Source organism: Lactuca saligna, chromosome 8 (assembly GCF_052625555.1).
Source record: "Lactuca saligna cultivar CGN05327 chromosome 8, ASM5262555v1, whole genome shotgun sequence".
NCBI classification, from domain to species: Eukaryota; Viridiplantae; Streptophyta; class Magnoliopsida; order Asterales; family Asteraceae; genus Lactuca; species Lactuca saligna.
Window position 1 is genome coordinate 66298557 of NC_136424.1, and position 25519 is coordinate 66324075.

At 37.2% G+C, this 25519-nt stretch overlaps 2 protein-coding genes across 2 annotated transcripts; one reads left to right on the forward strand and one right to left on the reverse strand.

The window, feature by feature from the left end:
- The first annotated feature begins 5058 nt into the window (after positions 1 to 5058).
- LOC145011620 (pentatricopeptide repeat-containing protein At5g06540-like) lies at positions 5059 to 6713 on the forward strand. Its single transcript, XM_078970358.1, has one exon. The coding sequence runs from the start codon at positions 5118 to 5120 to the stop codon at positions 6477 to 6479; it is 1362 nt and encodes a 453-aa protein (XP_078826484.1). The 5' UTR covers positions 5059 to 5117; the 3' UTR covers positions 6480 to 6713.
- A 13548-nt stretch (positions 6714 to 20261) lies between these two features.
- On the reverse strand, positions 20262 to 21385 carry LOC145008331 (glutathione S-transferase APIC-like). Its single transcript, XM_078966947.1, has 3 exons — positions 21086 to 21385; positions 20943 to 20991; positions 20262 to 20850 (listed from the first exon to the last, which is right to left on the reverse strand). Exons 1-3 carry the CDS (start codon positions 21230 to 21232, stop codon positions 20390 to 20392), a joined length of 657 nt encoding a protein of 218 aa, XP_078823073.1. The 5' UTR covers positions 21233 to 21385; the 3' UTR covers positions 20262 to 20389.
- Positions 21386 to 25519: the final 4134 nt, after the last annotated feature.

The following is a 25519-nucleotide window of genomic DNA, read 5'->3' on the forward strand; positions in this document are numbered from 1 at the left end:
AAGATCATTATATCTTGCCACATTGTTTTCTATGAGTCATCCTTCCCTTTCCGCTCCATGTATCCAAACACTTCTCCCTCATATGACTTTCTTGACACCATCTAATGGATTTTGATACATAAAATAAATAGTTTTTCATAAAAAAACGGCAACGGGAGCTATAAAAAAATTCTTACAAATTTCGAGTATATAAAAAACCAAACCATTAAAGATCTTTTTAAAGAGGTTAAAATGATATTAAAACAACCATAGGGTGTTTAGAGATAACAACCTTTGATGCCTGTGGACCCTCTTGGATTTGGGGTGTTGAAGTAGATAACAAGAACAAGCAACTTGATCTTCTCTACAAGTAACCCACCAACAAGAAAAAGGTACCAAAATTGCTAGATTTCTTCTTGTATGAATTTGTTCTTTAAGCCTTGAGTTCTTAAACAATTAAGTACTAAAAGAAATATACAAAGTGATCACCAAAATCCAAGTAAGAACTTCAGAAGGTGGAGAATTCTTCTAGCTTAGATGTTCTCGACTTTTAGAGAGACTGAGAAGTAGAAGACCAACTTTTTTCATGCAAGAGAGCCTATTTAAATACCCCATGCAAAGTAAATCATTTTGAATATAATACTCTAAAGTATTGGCTACAAAAGAGAGGCATGTGGGACAAGAGGATGGAGGTTGACAAGCAACCTCCATGCCTCTAAAACTTACGACCATAAGGCCCTAAAGAAGACAAAATTTCCTTACTAGTCTTTTAACCATGGTAGAGTAAGTCATTGATTTAATCATGGTTAACGAAAGTGTCCAAAACTTTGTACATGACTTATAATATGATACCATATCATATAATGACTAGTTTTCTACTTCTTATGATATTGTTTTCATAAAACATTAATTTTTCCCTAGTTAAATACAAGAGTTGAATTATTGATTAATAAAAAATTACTTAATAAATATTCAATAAGTACCAACTTGATTAAGGTGTGACCATATAGGATCATATGTCATAGCAATGTCACGCAATAATGATTCTTGAGCATATAGATCCAACAATATCTTACTTGCACAAGATTCATTAAAGACTGACCTAGACAGTAGTTGGCGTCTAGCAATGGACTACTACCCCTAACAACACACGAAATGGTTCCATAAATCAACATCCAATTCCAGGAGCTCACTAGCTACAATTGAAGTATGAGTTAAGTGTATTAATATTATCTTTGTTAGAGAAATCATGTTGGATATGAGACATGGAATGTGATCATTCTCATTTGACATCCAACTTTTAAGTATGGCACCTTTGATGTCTAACTCTTAACACATAAGCGGAACAAATCCAATCTTGACTACATGCACATTCCTCTATAGTTCATGCTCTACCCAACGAAGGCTTTTATAATTGCATAGTTACAAACAACGTTTAACCATGTCAAGGTATAAAAATCTCCATAATTAAGTTCTCCAGTATGTATCTCAGGTCCAAAGATATAAAGATATTTACTCATGTTTAAAACTCACTTATCATAATGATCCATGAAGTGACTCTTGTTGCGGGTCATATCCAATAGTTGTTCTCTAACAAGTACATATGAATTTGGATGCAACACTTTGCTATCTCACCACTTGAAATCAACCTAGCTTATTCATATTAGTCTTAATTCATAGTTTCTCCCACAATAGTGACCGACTTTGGATAATTTTGAATAATTTAATTACTCAAGGATCAAATAACATGCTAATATAGACACAATAATACACAAAAGAGATATCCCATATATCAAAAAAGATTACATATCATTGCTACATAGTTTTGAATATCCAAATATTAGTAAAGTACAAATTTAAATCCAATCACTAGCTAGTCGAAGACGGATTCCTTTTGCATGACTCTCAAACTTGTTTTGAGGTAGATCCATTGTGAACGTATTTGCTAGATTATCATCTGTATGAACCTTCTTAATGCGTACATTTCCTAATTCCAATTCCTGACGAATGAAATTGAATTTCCGCTAAATGTGTCTAGTCTTGTTGGTAACAATCGGGTCTCTTGCGATAACAATAGCACCAGTGTTGTTAGAAAGGATATCAATGACATTTTTTATGCTTGGAACAACATCCAGATCACCGATGAGTTTCTTCATCCAATCAACTTCTTGAGCTGCCTCACACACAACTATATACTCAAATTGTGTTGTAGAAAGTACGACCGCTTCTTGATTTGAACTTTTCCAGGAAATGGCTCTTCCATTAAGAGTGAAAACGTATCCCGACTGTGATCGCGAGTTATCTTGATCAATGTTGAATCCAACATCAGTTTAACATCTTAAATTAAGCTCTTCTTTAACTCCTCCATAAACTAGAAACATATCTTTAGTACTTCTTAAGTACTTAAGTATGTTCTTAACAACCATCCAATGTTTTTCACCAAAAGTACCTTAATACCTACTAGTCAAACTAATAACATAAGCTACATCCGGTCTTGTACATGTCATAACATACATTATTGAACCTACTGCTGAAGCATATGGTATGCGGCTCATTATTTTGATCTCATATTCAATACTAGGTTGTCGCCTTAGAAAGAATGGTACATGGCAATATGGATACAATTCCTCGTTTTGAGTTATCCATTGAAACACGTTTTAAGACTTTGTCAATGTACGTGCTCTAACTCAAACCAATGCATCTTTGGGATCTATCTCTATATATTTTAATGTCGAGTATGTATGCAGTATCTCCTAGATATTTCATTTGAAAAGACTTACTAAGGTAGGCCTTAGTCTCCTTCAACGATAGAATAACTTTCTCGATCAACAATATGCCATCGGCATACAGAATTAGAAAAACAATATGGCTCCCACTTGCTTTGATGCATACACATGGTTCATCAGGACTTTATGAGAAACCAAACTTTTTGATGTTCTCATCAAAATGATGATACCAATCCCTAGATGCTTGTTTTAACCCATAAATAAACAATGATACACTAGTCTATTCAACAGTTAGACGTGAATAATACATTCCTTCACGGTCAACTGCAGGAGACGGTTTACATGCACCAACCTCCTGAATTCTACGACTCTACTAATCCTAACTATACCTGCCAGTTACAGAAGTTTCTTTACGACCTCAAATAGGCTTCTAAAGTTTGGTTTCAGTGGTTCATATAGTACATTATATGCATCGGTTTTGTTCATAGCACAACCGACTCCTCCCTATTTATTTTTCGAAGGAAGGACGAGATTGCATATTTACTTGTATACATTGATGACATCATCCTCATAATGTCATCTTCAGAGCTTCTTCAGCGCACCATATTTTTTCTTTCCACTGAGTTTGTATTGACTGATCTGGGCCACCTGTCCTACTTCATCGACATATCCGTCTCTCAACAATCGCCTGTACAGTTCCTTTCCCAACGCAAATATGCGTTGGACTTTTCGATCGAGCACACATGACTACATGCAATCCATGTCGCAGCCCTGCTAAGCCACATACAGAGTTATCACATGACCCTCGCAGGCCTCATCTTCATGCTCTTAAGCACAATCTTTGCTATATTGGGGCACAATTGATTTTTGTATTCATATCCACCCCTCAACAACTACATATCTCATTGCTTACTCAGATATCATGGGGGTGTCCTGAATCTGAGCGCTCCACCAGTGGTTATTATGTTTACTTGGGAGACAACATTATTTCATGGTCCTCCAAATGTCGGGCAACCGTTTCTTGGTCCAGTTTCGAAGTTGAATATTGAGGGGAGGCCAATGTAGTTGTAGAGACTTGTTGGTTACAAAATCTTCTATGCGATCATCATTGCCCTTTAACAAAGGTCACCATCGTATACTGTAACAATGTTAGTGTAGTGTATCTTTCTATCAATCTTTTATAACATTAGTGGGTGAAATACATACATACATATATATATATATATATATATATATATATATATATTGACATTCACTTTGTTCGGGATAGAGTTGTTACTGGACAGGCTCGAGTGTTACACGTCCCATCCTCACTTCAGTACGCAAACATCTTCACGAAGGGTCTACTTTATTAACTATTTTCTGATTTCAAATCCAGTCTAAGAGTTCGATCTTCATCTATCCCTCGAACTATAGAGATGTATTAGTGTATATTAGTTATAGTTCGATCTTCATCTATCCCTCGAACTATAGATATGTATTAGTGTATATTAGTTATATAGTCTATTTAGATATTAGCGTAGTAGTGTATAGCATAGACCCAAATTGTATGTGTAGCATAGACCCAAAATATATTTATATGATGTATACATATGTGTATGTACATGTGAATGGCAATTAAGCAATCTATTACTTTTTGTTTTAATGAGTTTTGGCTATATTTCTCTAAATTGCATGATTGTCATTGGGTTAAAGTGATAATGACTAATGAGTAACCAATTGTCATCGACTCATTCGTATGACTCTACAGTTGTTATTCATATATTTTCTACACTAGTTGTGAGATCTATATATTACATGAGTTAATTATATATATATATATATATATATATATATATATATATATATATATATATATATATATATATATATATATAAGAAAATTTTGAATTTATAAGAAAATAAAAAAATAATGAATTATTATAATAGAAATGTTTTTTATCTTTTAAATTTGAATAAATAAATAAATAAACTAATAAGATTTAATTTTGAGAATTTTAAAATTAAAATGTGAGTTCATTAATGAAATTAATACCCATTTATTACTACCTTTATTGTACTTACTATATTAAAATATTATGTGGAATTTAATAAAATAGAAAAGCTCATAAAATGATATGTGGAAAAAAAATTAATTCAAAATAACCATAAAATGATATTTGATAAATTGAATAAAAGTGACAAAAAACATTTATTTATTAGAGATGATTTATTGCAATTAATATATTAAAATATTACGTAAAATTTAATAAAATAAAAAAAATAATATGAAAAAAAAAATAATTCAAAATATTACAATAAGATTACATTTTTATGAGTAACTCTCAAATATATAGTTTTTTCAAAATCAAAAGAGAATTGGTCGATGGATTTTGCCTTGTATGCTTCATCTTCTTTCGGTCATCCGCACAGATGAACAGAATCATCCATCTACTGAAAAACTGTAACTCCGCCTCTCACATCGACCAGATCCAAGCTCAGCTCATCCATCATCATCGCCACCTCTATCTCAACATTACCGTAGCCCACTACTTCATCGCTGCTTGCAAATCCTTTTCCCTCTTAACCTCAGCTTACCTCCTTTACACCCGTCACCTCGACTTCAAACCCCACGTCCGCATATGCAACACCCTCATGAAAGCATTAACGCCTCATGCTTCAATATCATTCTACGCCCACATGAACCGCAACTCCATTTATCCCAACAACTACACCTTCCCTCTTGTCCTTAAATCCCTCTCCGACCTTAAAGACACCTTAAGAGGCCAAGCAGTTCATACACATATCATTAAACTGGGTCATCTTAATGACATTTACGTCGAAAATTCATTGATGAGTCTATATTCGTCAGGTGGGGAAATGGGGCTGTGTCGCCAGATGTTCGATGAAATGTCTCAAAGAGATGTGGTCTCCTGGACGGTTATGCTTACCGGATATAGACAATGTGGGAAGCTTAATGATGCATTATTGACATTTAACCAAATGCATTATGCAGGTGTGGCGCCTAATCAGGTGACCATGGTTAATGCGTTAGCAACATGTGCGAGTTGTGGTGCTATTGACATGGGTGTTTGGATACACGAGTTTATAAAGAGGAACTCATGGGAACTTGATGTGATCTTGGGGACTTCATTGGTCAACATGTATGGAAAATGCGGTAGGATTGAAGATGCTATAGATGTTTTTCTTAGCATGAAACAGAAGAATGTGTTCACTTGGAATTCCTTTCTTAAGGGTTTAGCCATGACAAAACATGTTGAAGATGTGTTGTGGTGGTTTTCAAGAATGGAACAAGAAGAGGGTATCAAGCCTGATGAAATGACTATGGTTGTGGTACTATCTGCTTGTGCTCATTCTGGATTAGTACAAAAGGGGAGAGAAATCTTTTCTTCATTATTTAACAGGAAATACGGGTTTCTTCCAAATGCAAAGCATTATGCTTGTTTGGTTGATCTTTTAGCACGTTCGGGTTCTTTAAAAGAGGCCATGGAAATCATCAAGGAAATGCCGTTTGAGCCTAGTAAAAGTGTATGGGGAGCTCTTTTTGCTGGGTGTAGAGCTCATGGGGACTTAGAAATGAGCGAACTTGCAGCTTGGAAACTTATAAAACTTGCACCAAATGACCATACTTGCTATGTTGAATTGTGTAGTTTGTACACTGATATGGGAAAGTGGAGTGAATTGGAAAGAGTTCAATCATTGATGAGGGCAAACGGGTTTAAAAATGATTCAGGAGTTACTCCCTTGGAACCCAAACACATGATTACTTATTAGTGTTGTTTGTTTTTTGAGTTAATAGAGATGAAACTAGCCTTAATCTAGTAAGCTATACATGAGTGTTTTTTTTTACCTGCCGGTTACTATGCCACGTGGTAGCCATGTTTGGCTGGCTGCTTACTATGCATCTTGGTTAATGTGGCAAGCCACGCCAGCGCACCAAAATGAAAGAAAACAAGAACTCATGATTTTGTAATTAGTAACATCCATTTTGCGTATGTTGTACACTTTGATACATATTTAATGTATCTTTCAATATAATACTTATATTTCCATATTATTCATGTATTAAATACATATTTTTGGGTATTATTATGTATAAACATATTTTTAAATATAAAAATTCACATTTAATATGTATTTTTATGTATTTTAACCGTATTTTGACTTTTACATAAAAATATGTATATTTTACATAGAAATACGTATTATTATGTACAAAACATATTTTTAAATGAGAACAATACATATTAAATATGTTTATATGTAAATTTTTGTGTATAAATATATACTTTACATTTAAATACATACTTATTATGATTATATGGTTTTAAATGGGAAATTATATCTTCATACACAAAAGTTATATAAAAAAATATTTAATTTGTATAATATGTATTTAAATATGTTTTTTGTATACATAACAGACCGTATAAAAAACATATATACATATGAAAAAACATATAACACGTATTCATAGAATAAAACATATTTATAGACAGTCAGTGAGGTCCAGTTCAAGTGGGCAGAGACACACTCTAGTTTTCCCCTCCCAAGCGCTTCTGTGGTTGTGTCGTTTATATATATATATATATATATATATATATATATATATATTATTGAAACACTTTGAAAAGCACTAGACATGTTATGTCCCTTTAACCTAGCTAATGAGAATTCTAATTCAATATACCAACATGGTTGATATGAAACCTCAAAACAACGGTTTTGAGAGTACAGAAGGCGGACGGGGGGTTGTTAAGCTGATATGGAAGCAGAGATATGAGGGATTTAAGAGGAAAATCATGTGAGACTTCCTATAGTTTGCTTTATTTACTATATTTGGCATTCTTTGTGATTTTTGTTTTGTTTTACTTTCTAATTTTGGGTCTTAAACCTTTTTTGTTTGTTTTTATCTTGATGAATCTTTAAGATATTGTTTTAATTTTCCATTTAAATTGTTTAAAGTTATTTAATTTGTTATGTCAAGTTTGATTGAAGATCCATATGTATTGATGATTGTTCTTGGTTGTATATTGTTGATTTTCTGCAGTTAGAGGATCGGTCTAATTATGTTTGTTTGAATCAAAATTGGTTTATGACCATTAAAGTAGTTGCTACTAGTGATGGACCAAATCATAGGATTAGTAGTCAACCATACTTTTAAGGTATAATCAACTTTGAGTCAAAGCATCTGAATTGACTTGTTTCCGGTCAGTTTATCTTGATTTATTAGTAGTTGATGTGTGCTTTTTGTGAGTTAAACATCCTAAAATTAATCCGTTGTCATTCCCTGTGTGTTCGACAACTCGATCTTACCTTAACTGTATAGTCATTCGATCAAGTACAAGTGCTCAATTGTGTTTTAGTTACTAGTTTTATTGAACCAGTTTTATAAATATAAAACCTAATTTATATTTACTATATAAAACAAACATCAAAATCTTTTTTGATGTGATTTATTTATTTGAAATCCTTTGTTCCTCTGATTTTTTTTTTATCTAAAATCGTTTGTCCATGTGATCTGTTTATTGATTGCTTGAGGCTTGAAATGTTTTGTTGAAAAAATATGAAATATGTTGAATCTGAAATTGCTCAGTGTGATTTTTTGGTTGTATATGTTGATGAAATGTGTTCATGTGATTTTTTTTCCTATTTTGCTGAACTTCTGGTGAAGTTTTTGTTGAATCAAATTTTATCCGGTGAATTTGTTCATGTGTACGTTTTTTTTTGAATTTGTTGAATTTTTTTAAATACTTTTGATTTTCTTGAATTTATCATAGGTATGACACAAAAGAAGCCTAAGTGTAACACATCGTTCTCACTTTTTGAGATATATAAAATACACACCGTTATTTGTAAAAATGAAAGTGAAACTACATTACTTCTTAACCAAAGTAATCTATATGAAAGTTGTCGTAGTCATGGATATGAACCTCGTGGATATAAAGAATGTCAAAATGGAACTCTTATGAAGAAGATATGGTGTTTTGAAGATTGCATCGAATTTCATCAATTACGTAACGCGTAAATGGCATTACGCGGCGTGTAAAGTCATATTTCTATGATTGCATACAAGGAAAGAAGATTATCATCACTGGTGTCAGTACATAGCTCGTAGCTCCTAGGTGCCAAATTACGTGATGCATAGGTCTATTTTAAGGCTATAAAAGGAGGGGTTTCTCCCTCATTTCTCCTTACACATTTCACTCTCAAAATATCCTTCTCCCTCTTGAGATTTCAGTCCCTCGTGATTTGATTTCTCATTCTCTAGTGTTGTTAGAAAAGTGTTGAAGTTTGGAAGGATCCTTATAAGTCAAAAAAACCATCAAAGTTACACTTGCAGTCTTTTAGATTTATTTAGTCGATTAAGTTACACTTACTCTTATCTGTAACTGAATTTATTCGTAGTTGTTGTTATAAACCCTATAAATATAAGATTAATCATTAATTATAGTAAGAATATTGATTGGTCTACTTACAGGAGCGGTTTCTAGGATGAGCATGTTAGCCTGATTGTTGGATTTCAGAAATGCTATATTACAAAATGGTTATGTCTCCCGACTATCTTGATTAGTTGTCACACCCCCGACTAGCGGCGGAAACGTCGGGTTGTGCGATGCCGTCATTGATTACACTTACTTAACATACATTGAAGAGTACAAAAAAATGATAACTTCCATTATTACTAGAATAGAAATTACATTGTCGTTGTCTACTACTAAGACATGATACATATCTAACAGTTTGGCGTTTACAAAACATGGTGCAAAACGAAAGTTTTCAGTGTGCGATTTCTTCCAGCTGCTAAAGATCTTGAGAACACATGCATTTTATACATTTGTCAACATAAAGTTGGTAAATTCTAAAGATTTTGACACATTGTATTTTTATAACCTAAAGTGTATTTAGATTTTTTTTTTCTGATTGACCAGTTTATATAAAAAAGTTTACTTTTTCTAACTAAAAAGTATTAAATAAAACGAGTTATATAAGTGTCTTGGACTTACATAGAAACATTATATTTTCTAACCTAATTTCTACTTAGGACTTCTTTAATTGTGATTTAGTGGGGATTTCCAGTTCAACAACCTGACCATTTGTTTGACTGTCAACAGACTGAGGCGAGTTTGCTCACTATATTGTAGGACACTAAGGTATGTTATGTGCTTGTAGTCTTTGTGAATCCGGTTGTATGTGTTATATGTTTGTGTGCATGTTTGCTATATATATATATATATATATATATATATATATATATATATATATATATATATATATATATATATATATATATATATATATGGGGTGAAATAGACCCCACATAGCCTTGAGCTGGCAGATATGTATGGTATATGGTATTTTATGGAACTCACTAAGCTTTGTGCTTACAATTTTCAGTTTATGCTGCCGGTACTTCCAGATCGAAGGGGAAGATCTCGAGTTGATCGCATCGCACACACCATATTGTTCCGCATTTTATTTGACTCTGTTGTATTTGGATGATTTTGACATACTCTGGTTTCATTATGGTTTAATGAAAATGTTTTGGATGATGGTTTTATTATTATAAAAATTGAAATTTTTAGTCTTAAATTTTGGTACGCTACATCAGCAACATAAATTTTGGTACCCTCTGACCTCCAAATCGCGAATCAGCGGGCTTGAACCGCTTTGTTGTCGATTGTGACTGAGTTGGGGTATTTTATGGATTTCTACATTGAGCGTTTTTTGGGATTGCCCGATACGAGTTTCCATTGCCAACGAACACGGGATTTCTGTATTGAGCTTTTTTTTGGATTGCACCTTGTAGATATTCGGGGTGTCTTATCCGATCGATTTGATTCCTATACCCATGGGGGATGTGTGCATGATTGTAAGGATGGACTGGTTAATCAAATTTGGAACCATGATCGACTGTGAGAGATAGCAGATGATAGTTCGAAGCCTAAATATGGGAGAATTTATTATTTATAACGGGGTACTAGGGTTGGTTTGGCCTTTTGCTCAGCTACCAGGGCTCGACATTATCTTCAGCATGGATGTTTGGGTTATCTCGCTAATATGGTTGACACCCGGGATGAGGGGAGAGTTTTGGTTTCTGATGTGCCTGTGGTTAGGGAGCTTCCAGATGTATTCCCAGATGAGTTCCCCGCTGTGCTTCCTGTAAGGCAGGTAGAGTTCAGGATCGATCTGATCCCCAGTGTGGTGCCGATTTCCAAGGCTCCATATTTCCTCACGCCACCTAGGATACATGAATTGTCCTCTCAGCTTCAGGAGTTGTTCGGCAAGCAGTTTATCAAACCGAACAGTTCACCTTGGGGAAGCACCAATCATGTTCATGAAGAAGAATGATGGGTCTCATCACATGTGCATAGGCTATCGGGAGTTGAACAAACTGACAGTGAAGAATCGTTACCTACTCCCTAGGATAAATGATATATTTGATTAGTTTCAAGATGCATCTTGGTTCTCTAAGATTGATCCAGGGTTGGGTTACCACCAGATGAGAGTCACGGAGGATGACGTAGACAAGACATCGTTCTGAAATAGTTATAGTCATTACGAGTTCGTGGTGATGCTGTTTGGGCTTGCCAATGCACCTGTAGCATTCAGGGATTCGATGAACCGAGTATTCAGGTTGATGCTTGATCGGTCGTTTATTGTTTTCATTCATGATATTTTGGTCTACTCTAAGACTAAGGAGCAACATAATGAGAATATTTGAGAGTGGCTCCGGTTTCTGAGGTGGTAAAGGCTTTATGCCAAGTTCTCCAAATGTGAGTTCTGGTTACGAGAGGTCTAGTTTTTGGGACACTTCGTCAATCAAAATAGGATTCTGGTTGACCTGCCCAAGATTAAAGTGGTGATGCAGTGGAGGTCTCGAAGACTCCATCTGAGGTTAGGAGTTTTTTTGGGATTGGCTTGTTAGTATAGGAGATTTATTCATAATTTCTCCAAGATTGTTGTTCCTCTGAGCAGCTAGTTGCGTTTGAGACTTTAAGGAGGAAGTTATATGAGCTCGTGGTATTGACCCACCCTAAGGGCGTTGGGGATTTTATGGTATTTTTGATGCGTCGATCACATGTTTGGGGGTAGTTTTCATGCAAAGAAGTAGAGTCATTACTTATGCATCAGTGAAGTTAAAGCCTCATAAGGCTAGATATCCGACTCATGATTCGGAGTTGGGGTAGTGATTTTTACTCTTAATATTTGGCGGCATTATCTCTATGGGGTCCGTTATGCCATCTACACTGATCACAATATTTTGAGATATCTTATGGATCAGCCGAATCTGAAAATGAGGCAACGCAGATGGCTTGACATGGTCAAGGATTATGAGTGTCAGATTCTCTACCATCTTGGGAATGCTAATATGGTCACCGACGCTTTGAACTGCAAGGTGGCTATTACATCTGAATGAGAGCACTGTTTGAGGATGACCATTGACTCCCCAATTTTGAATCTGATCAGGTAGGCTCAGGTCGAGGGACTCAAGAGGGAGAACCAGAAGCACCTGCTCCTGCTATGTTGAGGATTACAGACGGCCGTCAGGGCCGTGGTGAGGTGCTTGTGGTGAAGAGCAGGGCCTTTCTGTTGACAGCAGAGGAGGCATGAGGAGCTCCTAACGTGGTGACGGGTATATATCTTCTCCTTATCTCTTTATTTATACTGATTATTGCTTATGTTTAAGTGTTTTGTTATAGGATCGTTCTTAGTGAAAGGTATATCAGACTTGGTATAATTTGATTCGGGTGCTACCCATTCGTTTGTGTCGCTTGCGCTCAGCAAGCGATTCGTAGGGGCTCATGGGGAGTTGGATTACCAACTTGATGTGGAGATAGTATATGATAGGACCGCCAGGGTTGCGAGGGTTCACCGAGCATGTACACTACAGTTGTTCGATGAGTAGTTTTTTGTGGATCTAGTGCCTATTCCCCTGCGAAGGAATAAGGTTATAGTTGGTATGGACTGGTTGAGCCCCAATGGGTCAGTGATCGACTACAAGCAACAACTAGTGAGGGTTCAAACTCCTAGTGGGGGAGGGTTAGTGATTCAGGGCAAGAGGCCGCAAGGTGGATTGACCCTATATTCAGCAGCGAGAGCGAGGCGCTACTTTCAGCAAGGTTGTGCAGGTTATGCCGCCTATGTCATGGATACCCAAGATAAGGGTAATGCGACAGTGGATGATGTATCGGTAGCGCGAGAGTACCCGGACGTATTCCCAAAGGATTTACTTGGGATACCTCCGGAGAGACACGCTGAATTTAGGATTGACCTAGTCCCTGATGCGACTTTGATAGTCAAGGCACCATATCGGTTGGCTCCTCCCGAGATGCAGGAGTTGTCTACGTAGCTGCAGGAGCTGCTAGACAAGGGATTTATCAGGCCGAGCAGTTCACCATGGGGAGCTCCGATCCTGTTTGTGAAGAAGAAGGACGAGTCACATCGTATGTATATAGATTACTGGGAGCTGAATAAGGTAACGATGAAGAACCGTTATCCTCTCCCAAGGATTGACGATTTGTTTGACCAGCTACAGGTTGCATCTTGGTTCTCCAAGATTGATCTACGATCAGGTTATCACCAGATGCGAGTCAGAGACAACGATGTTCCGAATACAACTTTTAGGAGTCGCTATGCTTACTATGAGTTCGTGGTGACGCCGTTTAGGCTCACCAATGCTCCTACCGCGTTCATGGATCTCATGAACCGCGTGTGCAGATCAATGCTGGATCGGTCTGTGATGTTTTTCATCGATGACATATTGGTTTATTCTAAGACTCAAGAGTCACATGAGGAGCACCTGAGGTAGGTGCTGGAAACATTTAAGAGGGAGATACTTTTCGCAAAGTTCTCCAAGTGTGAGTTATGGTTGAACGAGGTACAATTTCTGGGGCACCTTGTCAACCAAAAGGGTATTCTAGTCAATCCGGCCAAGTTTGAGGCCATGATGCAGTGGGAGATTCCGAGGTAGCCAACCGAGATTCGAAGTTTTCTTGGTCTAGCAGGATATTACCGGAGATTCATTCAAGACTTCTCCAAGATCGTTGTTCCTTTGACCCGAATGACCAAGAAGTCGGTGAGATTTTGCTGGGGACCTGAGCAGCAGGCAGCCTCCGAGACTCTCAGACAGCGGTTATGCGAGGGACTGTTTCTGACCTCGCCAGAGGGAGTCGAAAACTTTTTGGTTTACTGTGACTCTTCAATCACAGGTATGGGTGCGGTTTTGATGCAGCGAGGTCACATGATAGCTTACGCATCGAGGCAGATGAAGCTTCACGAGGCAAACTATCCGACACATGATTTAGAGCTGGGGGCTATGGTTTTCACCATCAAGATTTGGCGGTTTTTCTTCTATGGGGTTCGTTGTACCATTTACACGGACCACAAGAGTTTAAGGTACCTCATGGATCAGCTGAATCTGAACATGAGGCAGCGTTAGTGGTTAGATGTGGTGAAGGACTAAGTATGTAAGATCCTTTACCACTCGGGAAAGGCCAATGTGGTGGCCAATGCCCTGAACCACAAGGTGGTAGTGGCCCCAATTCGAGACATCTATCTGAGGATGACAGTGATTACTCCATTACTGGAGCAGATCAGAGAGGCGCAACTTGAGGGCCTAAAAGAGGAGCGCCAGAATTGCGAGCGGATCATAGGCCAGGTGGCCTCATTTTATTATGATATTCGTGGGTTGTTGACCCTACACGGTAGGGTCTGGCTTCCGTACTGGGGTGGAGTACGATAGGTTCTGATGGATGAGGCCCATAAGTCGAGGTTCTCCATCAATCCCTAAGCGACGAAGATGTATAGGGATCTTCACCTTGATTACTAATGGCCCTGCATGAAGCGGGACATAGCGTGGTATGTGTAGAGGTGCTTGACCTGCAGGAAGGTCAAGGCCGAGCACCAGTGACCATTGTTCCAAAAGGTGTGTCATGACATGAGGCATGGGTTCGCCGTTACGAAAAGCCTAATAACATTGTTGTTAGGTTTGACGCATGGCAAGGTGTGATATGGCGTGCCATGGCGCGTTATGGCGTGTTATGGCACGTGTTTTTTCATTTGAGACACAGTTTTTTGCTCTTTGTTATGTCTTTTCTAATCAGAGATACAAGTATTGTGGTTTTTGTTAACTTTTTGTTATTAGTTATTGATCTAACACTTCTAAAAAGTAGTTATATTTAATATAAATTTATATTTATGTGGTAATATAATTTTAAATTAATACAAAATCGCCATCTTACATCACACCTTGAAAAACACGATGGCTAGCCATGGCTCGTTAAGATTGAGGCTTGGCCTTGCTGCCACGCCACGCCTCACCCCATTTAGAACATTGCCAGCGACCTCATGCCAAGATGCAGCCGTTAGATATTCCCGTGTAGAAATGGGAGGATATCACCATGGATTTCATCACCAAGCTTTCCAGGACCGCACGTGGAGTAGCTTCGATATGGGTCATCATGGATTGGTTGACCAAGAGTGCTCATTTTATCCCGATCCAGGAGAGTATATCGGCTCAGAAGCTGGCTGAGATTTACATGCGTCAGATAGTGGCACTACATGGAGTGCATGTCTCGGTGGTGTCAGACCGAGATGTTCGTTTCACTTCCTGATTTTGGAAGCGGTGTCACGAAGAAATGGGTACTCGTCTTCACTTCAGAACCGCTTTCCACCCTCAGACACACAGATAGAGCGAGAGAACGATACAGATTCTCGAGGATATGCTACGCTGTAACAGCCCGGAATTTCCAGGTATTTATTATTAGTGTATTTTTTAGAATTGTGATTGGACTCGGTGAGTTGGAGCTCAAACTCGCCGAGTACGATCGCGATTTTGAATGCGAGTTCGCGTCTGGACTCGGCGAGTCCAAGAGTGGACTCGGCGAGTCCACGCTGTTTAATGAAACCCTAATTTCTAGGGTTTAAGACCTATTTAAAGGGGCTTATAGCCGTCATTTGCGGTCACCAACCCCTAGAGAGAAACCTAAAGAGATTTGAGCGTTTTGGGAGAGAAAAGAGGCCATTATTGACCTTTGAAGCTTGGTTTGGCAAGGCAAAGGAGATTCTAGCTAAGAGAAGGCAAGGGAAGTGGGCATTCTTCGATTTTGGAGCTCAGAGCATCATCTTGGAGGTATATCTTGGCTTCCTTTTTCGTTTTTATGATGAATATGGGGGTTTAGGGTTTCTTGACCCCTTTGTTGGGTAGATTTGATGTCCATTTCATCCCTATTCATGATAAGGCTTGAGATGAGATCCATAGAGGTCCAGAAGAGCTGTATTCCTTAAGCTTTATGAGGGTTCATGAGAGTATTGGCCTAGAGTTATGAGATATGGGGCTAAAACATCATTTATGAGCAAATAGTTGTTGTTTGAGCCCCAAGGTTTGGACTTTACGTGATTATCATGCGTGGGGAGGCCAAATCTATGAATGTATGGAACAGATCTGACCTCAGGAGTGAGTTTGAGTTGATGCATGGCATGGACTCGCCGAGTCTGAAGAACAGACTCGGCGAGTAGCATGAAGATTGCCCAGCACCACGCAGCGAGTGGTCTTGCCGAGTTAAGGGATTGACTCAGTGAGTCAGGGAGAGTCAGAGTGGGTTGACATGTGGACTGAGTCAAGCCGGAACTCGCCGAGTTGTTCTTGAGACTCGGCGAGTTGAGTCGTGGAGGCCCCACAACTCATACCAGGTGGAACTCGTCGAGCTAGGAGAATACTCGTCGAGTCAAGTGAGGATCCCAGGGAAATCAGTGTATGCGCATAGACTCACCGAGTCGCTATAGTGCACTCACCGAGTCCGGTCAAAGTTAACCGTTGACCATTGACCAGTTTTGACCTATGTTGACTTGTTAAGGGATAGTCAACCTTAGTTGTGAAGTCTTATTTAGAGACGTATTGTGTTATAGGAGGATTATAGATCGGGAGATCGAGCACGAGTGATTTCAGGGACTTGCAAGTTACCGAGATACGCGAGGTGAGTCTTCTAACTATACTTTACCTTGAGTAGGTAACTAGAGTTATATGATACAATGTTTGTATGCTATATATGTGTTATGTGTTGCGTTGCATTATTCTCTGTGATTTATGTTGTGCATGTTTACAGAGTTAGAACCTGAGGGTTCACAGAGTTTGGGTGCACGGACCCACAGAGTTATAGCCTCGAGTGGCTAATATGTGTTATATGTGGTATTTTGGGGAACTCACTAAGCTTTGTGCTTACAGTGTTTGGTGTTATTTGTTTCAGGTACTAGTGATGACCGTGGGAAGGCGCCGGCTTGATCAGTACACATGCATGAGATTTTATGATTTTCAGATCTTGGGATTTTTGTATTACATGGATTGAATTTCAAACATGGTTGTTTTATGAATATTAAGTGAATTATGTTTTTATAAAACTCGAAAAATTTGTCTTGAAATTTACGGTGTTACATACGTGCATGTGTCTTGGATTGTATCTTCCGTTAACGGAATTTTCGTATAACACCAGTTACCATGCCAACATAGATCGACCTCCCTTCGAGATGCTCTACGGGAGGAAGTGTAGGACCCCAATCTGTTGGGGCGATGTCGGTCAGAGAGTCATGGGGAGTACTGAGGTAGTACTCAAGACTACAGAAATGATTTAGCAGGTCCGGAGCAGGCTCCATACTGCTCAGAATCGGCAAAAGAGCTATGCCGACAAGAGGCGTTCAAACCTGGAGTTTCAGGTGGGTGACATGGTCCTCCTGAAGGTGTCACCTTGGGAAGGTGTCATCCAGTTCAGGAATTGGGGCAAGTTGGGCCCCAAGTACATCGGCCCTTTCAGGGTTATAGCCCAGGTAGGCAAGGTGGCGTACCGATTGGATCTTTTAGTAGAGCTCATCCAGATCCACAACACTTTCCATTTTTCTCAGCTATGACGTACTTAGTGGATGACTCAACAGTTGTGATTCTATAGGACATCCAGGTTGATGACAATCTGAACTACATCGAGAGACCAGTAGATATTCTTGATAAGAAGATGAAAGAGCTAAGGGACATGAGGGTTTAGCTGGTGAAGGTGCAGTGGTAGCACCGCAAGGGTTCAGAGTGGACTTAGAAGCTCGAGGAGGAGATTAGGGAACACTACCCAGAGTTATTTCCAGACACGGTAGACTTCGAGGACGAAGTCTAAGTCAAGTGGGGGAGAATTGTAACGCCTGATTCCTGGTACGCATTTAATTATAATTAATTCATTTTTGTAGAGCTACTCAACGAGTTTAAAGCCCCAGACTCGTCGAGTAGAAACGAGATTGTCGGCGGGGTTTTAAGCAATCTACTCGATGAGTTGAGAGCCCTCAACTCGGGGTTTTGCACCTTATTTAAGCATCTTAATCCCCACTTTATGGCCTCATTATTCAGCAAATTGATTCAAATATTTATAGACCAAAAATATTTAAATCAACAGAAGATAACTCTAAATTATGACATTTTTATAAATTTGGATATCTAATCAAACAATTTTCATTTAGATACAACTCCATGCATGATCATCTCTCTCTTTAAAAAAATCCTACAAGATGGTCTTGGTAAGCATGTATAAACCAATTACGCTTGAATGTAAATATGGATGAGCATAGGTGGGTACCCGCCTCATTTGGCGAGAACCGGAACCGGAATTGGAACCAACGGTTCCTAGAAAGTTAGAACCGAAACCAGAACCGTTCTAAGCAGTTCTTAAATATTTGGAACCAGTCCCAAAACCAGCGGTTCCGGTTCCTGGACCGAGCAACCCGGTTATATTAACTTTGTTAACTTTTGTCGATAAAACCGCAACATAGTTCGATCTAAATCATATCAATTCGGACCAAAGAGGGCCAAAATCGGATCAATATATTCTAAACTGGTCTAAGTAACACACACATATTTATATTAAATACTAATATATATATATATATATATATATATATATATATATATATATATATATATATATATATATATATATAAAAACCGGTTTCGGCAGGTACCTAGCAGGTTGCAGCTCCGAAAAAATGAGAATTAGAACCGGAACCGCTTAAGGCGGTTCCATAACTTTAGGAACCGGAACCGGAACCGCTTAAGGCAGTTCCAGAACCGGCAGTTCCTAGACGGTTCAGTTCCAAAAGCAAGTACCCGGTTCTGATGCTCATCCCTAAATGTAAACTATCATGTTTGTGCAGAAATGATTTTCATTAAAATTTATGATTTGGACATTGGTAAAATATATTTACCAAAATAATATTGAAATTATTAATACCAAAAATATAACAATACATGTATTAAGTGCGTGTTTTCTGAAAAAGATAGAAAAACTTTTTTTTGTCTTAAAGGTTTGTCTTCACCAAATACTTTTTTAGCAATAAGTTAATAATAAATCATTTTAAAAATTATTTACCAAACACCCATACTAAGGTTATACAAAATGATAGCATTCCTAGCATCCTGTAATATCATTTTTTTGTTGTCACATTATATTTTGGCTTGCCATCTTATTAGCATCTTTTCCTTAGCAATTTATAGGGAGTGGTAGCCATGCTAGTACTTTTTGATTTTTTTTTTATAATTTTCTTTATCAAAATTAATTAAATTATACTTTTTTGATACACAAACATTTCATATTAAATAAATTATATTTTTATAAAACACAACAGTTTAATATTAAATAAAAAGGTTGCTATTTTTGGACAAAAAAAACACTAAGTTGTTGAAATTTTGGGTGCCAAATATGCAACTTTTTATTTCTTCACAATAATTCTTTGTTAAAAAAACGCATCTTCTTCCCAATTCTCTGATTAAACGAACACAACAAAAACGGAGCAATCGAACCATTGAAAGAAAAAAAAGAAAAAAAAAATGAAGCCAACGGCCAATGATTTCCCTTTCTTTTCCTCTTGCTCTTTCTCTTTCTTCTCGCAGCCTAGCTAGCGAGCCGTCTTTGGGGAGGGACCTAGCGACTTCAATGGTAGTGATGGAGACGAGTCTAGCGAGTCATTTCCTCCCGCCTAATACCAAGCAATATCAAAATATAACATATGAAGTTATCAACAATAAAATAACATATCCACGAGCCCCGTGTGTTTTCAAAAAGAAGAGTGAGAATTTTTTATTGGTCAAGCTTCTAGTAAAATTTATCACTTTTTTTATTTTTATTTTTTCATCTTACTACTTTATGTTTTTTTTATTTAAACTAAACGGAATGGGATGTCAAATCCACTCACTAAGCTCGCTAGCCTTCCATGAACACCGCCCCCTAACCCTTGATAGGGGGTTGCTAAGGAATCAGTGTTACCGTGTTGGCGAGAGGAGAGATGAAATGATGCTTACATTTGATTGACTGTTTTCTCATTTACATGTTCCAACTATTTTTTTCACCTAATTTCATATTCTTTTATTAAAAAAATATTTTTTTACCTAATAAAAATAATATGTTAAGAGTGTTGCTATTTCCTACCAAAATACTAGATGTTAAATGAAAAAAAAAAAAAAAAAAAAACAACGACATATCAAAATGTTAGGAATATTCTGTTACCTTTAAGGACCTGAGCAAAGAATTATAAATTTTCGTACCCTTAATATTCTTAAAATAATTTCGACAAAAGTGCGATCCTTTTAATACAAGAGTACACCAACAAGAAGAACGAAAATACAACTCAAAAGTAACCGACTGTGTAGTGCAAGCTCACGCGCCTAGTTGGTTCCCAGAGCGACAAAAGACCTTCAAACAAGAAGGTCTAGACAAGATATCCGTAACCCACGCGCTGACATGCGGGCGCGCGTCAAACACCTTCTTCGTCTGAGTCCCCATCAGGAACTTGATCACAGGAACGTGGTAGAGGTCCGCCATCGAGAAGCTATCTCCGCCCAAATACTTGTTCTCCGTCAGCCGTCCTTCGTAGACGTCAAGCAAGCTCCCCAGCGCCTCTTCCTTCACCTTCACCACGTCCTGGTTTTCTTTTTCTCCAAATAAGAGCCGCTTCATACACAGCTCCCATACTAACCTCGTAGTCGCCGGTTCAAATTTCTGAGACTCCACTTCCATCCACACTGATTGCTCCGCCGCCTTCTTCGGCTCCTTGCTTATCAGATCCGTCCCCTGTTTAACGTAACTGCGTTCTATGTATTGCATAATCGCCCTTGATTCTGCAACATATATACCAAATATTAAGCTTATTTAATTAATAATTTTCAAACTAATAGGCAACCAACAGGTGAAGTATTTACTGATTGATTACCGATGAGCTTGAAATCACCGTCTTCAACCGCCGGAATTTGACCGAAGGGCTGCACATATATGAATACATATCGAAACAGAAGAAATTTGAATAATTAATTAAACATATACATTGCTGAAACTAATGATATATGTAATACGTACATTGATTGAAAGTAGATGAGGCTTTTTGTGTTCACCGGATGCCAGATCGACGTGAATAAGCTCGAAATCAATATCCTTTTCGGCGAGGCAAACCAGAACGCGGAGAGTTGCTGTGGAAATCATGGAACCGTAGACCTTCATCACCATGGTAATGGAAGCTGGATCAACAAGTAACGTCGGAAATAAAGGCCGGTGATCAGGCTATGGATCTCCTCTCCTAGGTTCTTGTTTCCTCCGAGCTCCTCCATAATACCAAATACAATTATTTAAAAGGCACCATTAACATTTCTACTGACAAATGGTAGTGACATTAAAAAACAATGTCGGAGAAAACATTCAATTTACAGTTTTACACTTCTTCCCAAATACACCATTTTTAAAATATGCCCAAAAAAACTATAATTATATTTATTTTTTTATCAACAATCTAATCTAAACTGCTTTTAAATATACTTATATATCTATTGGAACTTAAACCTTCGACTTCAAAGAAAAAGATAACACCTGATACCGTTAGTAACACTTTCAAAGTCTTTTATCATTGCCTCTTTTCTTTAAAATACAAAAGTTGTCAATATATGGATATTATCCGATATCGTTCTATGTTTTATAGGATCTTGAATATAAGATTAGAATGGAATCGAAAAATCATATTAAAATAAGTTCATATTCAAATTTGCTTATAAGGTCAGGGGTGAAGTCAGGATCTAAGAATAACGGGATCTGATGGTCTAACGTCCTAATAATATATTAAAATATAGTGTTATATCCCAATAAAAATATAGTCTAAAATTTTATAAGAGACATTAAATTTATGGTCTTTTTTATTATGATTGCCTTATGATTATAAAAATCCAAATTACCAATCATAATAATGTAATATTTTACAAAAATTGTTAAGAATACAATTAAATTTAAAATATATCTTATCTTATTAATAAAAACTTGAAAGAAGCACTAAAACACAAAGCTTTTATCATCATTTTCTTTTAATTGTGAATTAGTGTTAATTGTATTGGATATAAGTATTCACGTCATATTATTTTAAACTTATTAAAACATAAAGGGGTTGATGGACTTTTCTCACAACCTATATGGACTTATTTGTTATATAATTTATAATTTCATAGGTACATTTGCACTTCAATTAAAATAGTTGGAAGGGGTGTTGCATCCGGCATCTCCCCTACTAACTCTACCCCTGCATAAGGTCACACGTGTAAATCATTATAAGTTGATGTTCATTAAGAAATTGATATGAAATTAACTTTAATTTTTTAAAAATGAACCATAATTTTTGTTGATGCAGACATTAAAATTAGGAAGAAAACATTTTAATTAAATAAAATTCATTGTTTCCTAATTTTTGCAATGTTGGTCCTAAGTCACAAATGACTTTTTTTGTCTTTTATTTATTTTTAAATTAATTGCAACCGAAAAAAAATACAACCATTAAACTCCCAACAACACCTTAACCATATACCCCTCGTTTCTCTTGCATTGTAGTCTCAAATCATATGCTGATCCGCATCCATCCTCTTCCCTTGTTCCTTTACAGAATACTCCTCAACATTACATAGGTCGCTTTATTTTCACATATTCAAATGTGATTCCGTTATGTCATCGTATTCACCATCATCATCAACACGGTGGTAAGAAACCTCTACCATCGTCGGCTTAAAGGGAGGATCAAAAAGGGCTTCTGATTTCTGTAGAGGAATCGGTTCAACCATTAAATTCAGTGAGTGTTGTGACACAGATTGGATCAATCGGTTTTTTGGTATTGCATATTTCACTAATAACATCCGTGTGGCACATCGCACCCCCTCCTATCATGTCATCGTGTTCACATTATTTCTCTTCTTCCTTTCCGGCATCGACACGTCCATTCCACTTGCACTGCATTGATTCGGGGGGGGGGGGGGGGAGAGAGAGAGAGAGAGAGAGAGAGAGAGAGAGAGAGAGAGAGAGAGAGTCAATTGATGGATTCTCACCGAACCGATATCCATCTTAGTATATGTTCCCAATCATCTTTTGTTCATTTGTTTAGAGAGTGTTTGGGATGCCTTTTAGAATAACTTTTGACTTTTAACTTTTTCAAAAAATCAAAAATAAATAAATAAATAAAGCCAAAAGGTGTTTGGGTAATAGAAAATTTTCTTTTGAAAATGACTTTCTGCATTAAAGAAAAGAGGGGTTTCTAAAAGTCACGAAAATGTGACTTTTGTGATTTTTAGTTGTTTTATATGTAAAAGTTAAACCAAACACTTTTTAAAAATAATTTTTTATCTTTTTACCCTTCAAAACCTCAATCACATTTAAGAAACTCGTTTTGTAAAATGTTGTAACAACCCAAAAATCAAGGATAAAATTTTCATATTTAATATAGTTAAAACATTAATATTGTTTATTTCTAACATTTCAAATCATCGTTAAATAAAAAATTTAACAGAGTTCATCCCCAGAAGCATTCATTGCAGAAATAATAAGTGTGTGCACTGTGACCAATTCGAACTCTTTTTTTCCAAAACATTGATACCTGAAACCAAAACTGCAAACCGTAACCACAAAGGTTAGTGAGTCCCCCAGAGCATACCCCACATCAATTAGCTATAAAAGTTATCTCTACCGCATACCACACAACACATATCATATTAGCTATAAAAGTTATCTCTACCGCATACCACACATCAATTAGCTATAAAAGCTACCTCTACCACATAATAAAAAACAATTAGCTACAAAGGCTACCTGTACCGCATATCACATATCCATTAGCTATAAAAGCTACCTCTACCACGTATCACATATCAATTAGCTATCAAGCTATCTCTACTATTAGCAACAAAGGTTATCTCTACAGTTAGCCCCAAAGACTATCTCTACCGTAGCCCCAAAGGTTATCTCTACCGTTAGTCCCAAAGGTTATCTCTACCATTAGCTGTAAAGCTATCTCTACCACATATCAATGCATAACAATGCCACACCACTACATAGTAAGTATACCAACTATCATAAAATGGGCTGAAATTGGTGCCTTAGACTCATTGGTATGGTGAGGAGACTCACCTCTCATTGCAGTGCTTTCTACATGAATTCCCTAGCTGCTGCCCCGCCAGTTTCCCGAGCTGTCACTACCAAACAATATACCCAATTAGCAATTGGGTCCCATACCATAATCCTTAATCCATGCATGAGGTAAAATGACCATTCTACCCATGGCCCAATATGGTCCAAACTTAGGCCCAATCCAAAACAAAAGTCTGACACTAAAAAAGGCTTTCCAAGCCCACTAGTGGCCCACTAATGGCCCAATTTGCCAAATTGGGCCCAAATCCTCAAATGGGCTTCACCTTAAGCCCAAACATATTCCTGGCCCAAAACATATGACTTCTGATGGTCCACTAAGGCCCAAAGTCCACTACCTGGCCTAACCCGAGGCCCAAAACACTCCATGCCCATAACTGATGAGTACGCGAGGCGTACTCCCTTGTACGCTAAGCGTACTAGCTGAAGGCGGTGTACGCTACGCGTACCTGCATGTACGCCCAACGTACTCCTCTGTTAAGCCACTTTTCCTTTAAATGCTTAATTGTGACATCCCCAATTTCGCGGCCAGAAAAGACCGATTTGTTTATACTTTGTTTTTAAAATCAGAGTAATCTTTTACAGAAAACAGTTGCAGAATTTGTTCCCAAAATAAAATATGATAAAATAAAATTTATCAAAGCATTTCTTAAACAGACTGTACTTTTCATTAATTATAAAACATCGGGATGTCATGTTCCGATACAAACCAAAAGCATAAACAATATAAAATAGACCTTACAATAGTTATTTATAACTACTGATATATAATACAAATTCTCTCATCAAGTCCATCAACTTATACCCTTGTGCCATTACCTGTAATGAAAAGAAAACTGAGTGGGTCAGGCTTGGGAGCCTGGTGAGCATATAGATAATACATTTATTATATTCCATTATTAAACAATCAACCCAAATACCCATCCCCATTATCCTCTTTATTTCTTAAGATTTCACCCTAAGAATTAACTATCCTTTGTCCATTTGTTCCTAAGGATTTACCTAAGGAATCAGCAAGAAGTCCATTGCTGCCAAAATTTATCTATCAGGTACTAAATCCATAGCTATTAGGCGCTAACTCCATAGTCACCAAGGTTCACTCAACAAGCGCTAACTCCATAGTCGCCAAGGTTTACTCAACAGGCGCTAACTCCATAGTCGCCAAGGTTTATTTAATAGGTGCTAACTCCATAGTCACCAAGGTTTATACAATAAGCACTACGTCTCATAGTTGCCACTATTTCATTTACTCATGTTCTACCCAACATATTTTGTAGATATAAAATACATATATAGTTTGAATCATTTAACACCTGTATAAAAACATCAATTCCAAGCCCATCTCAA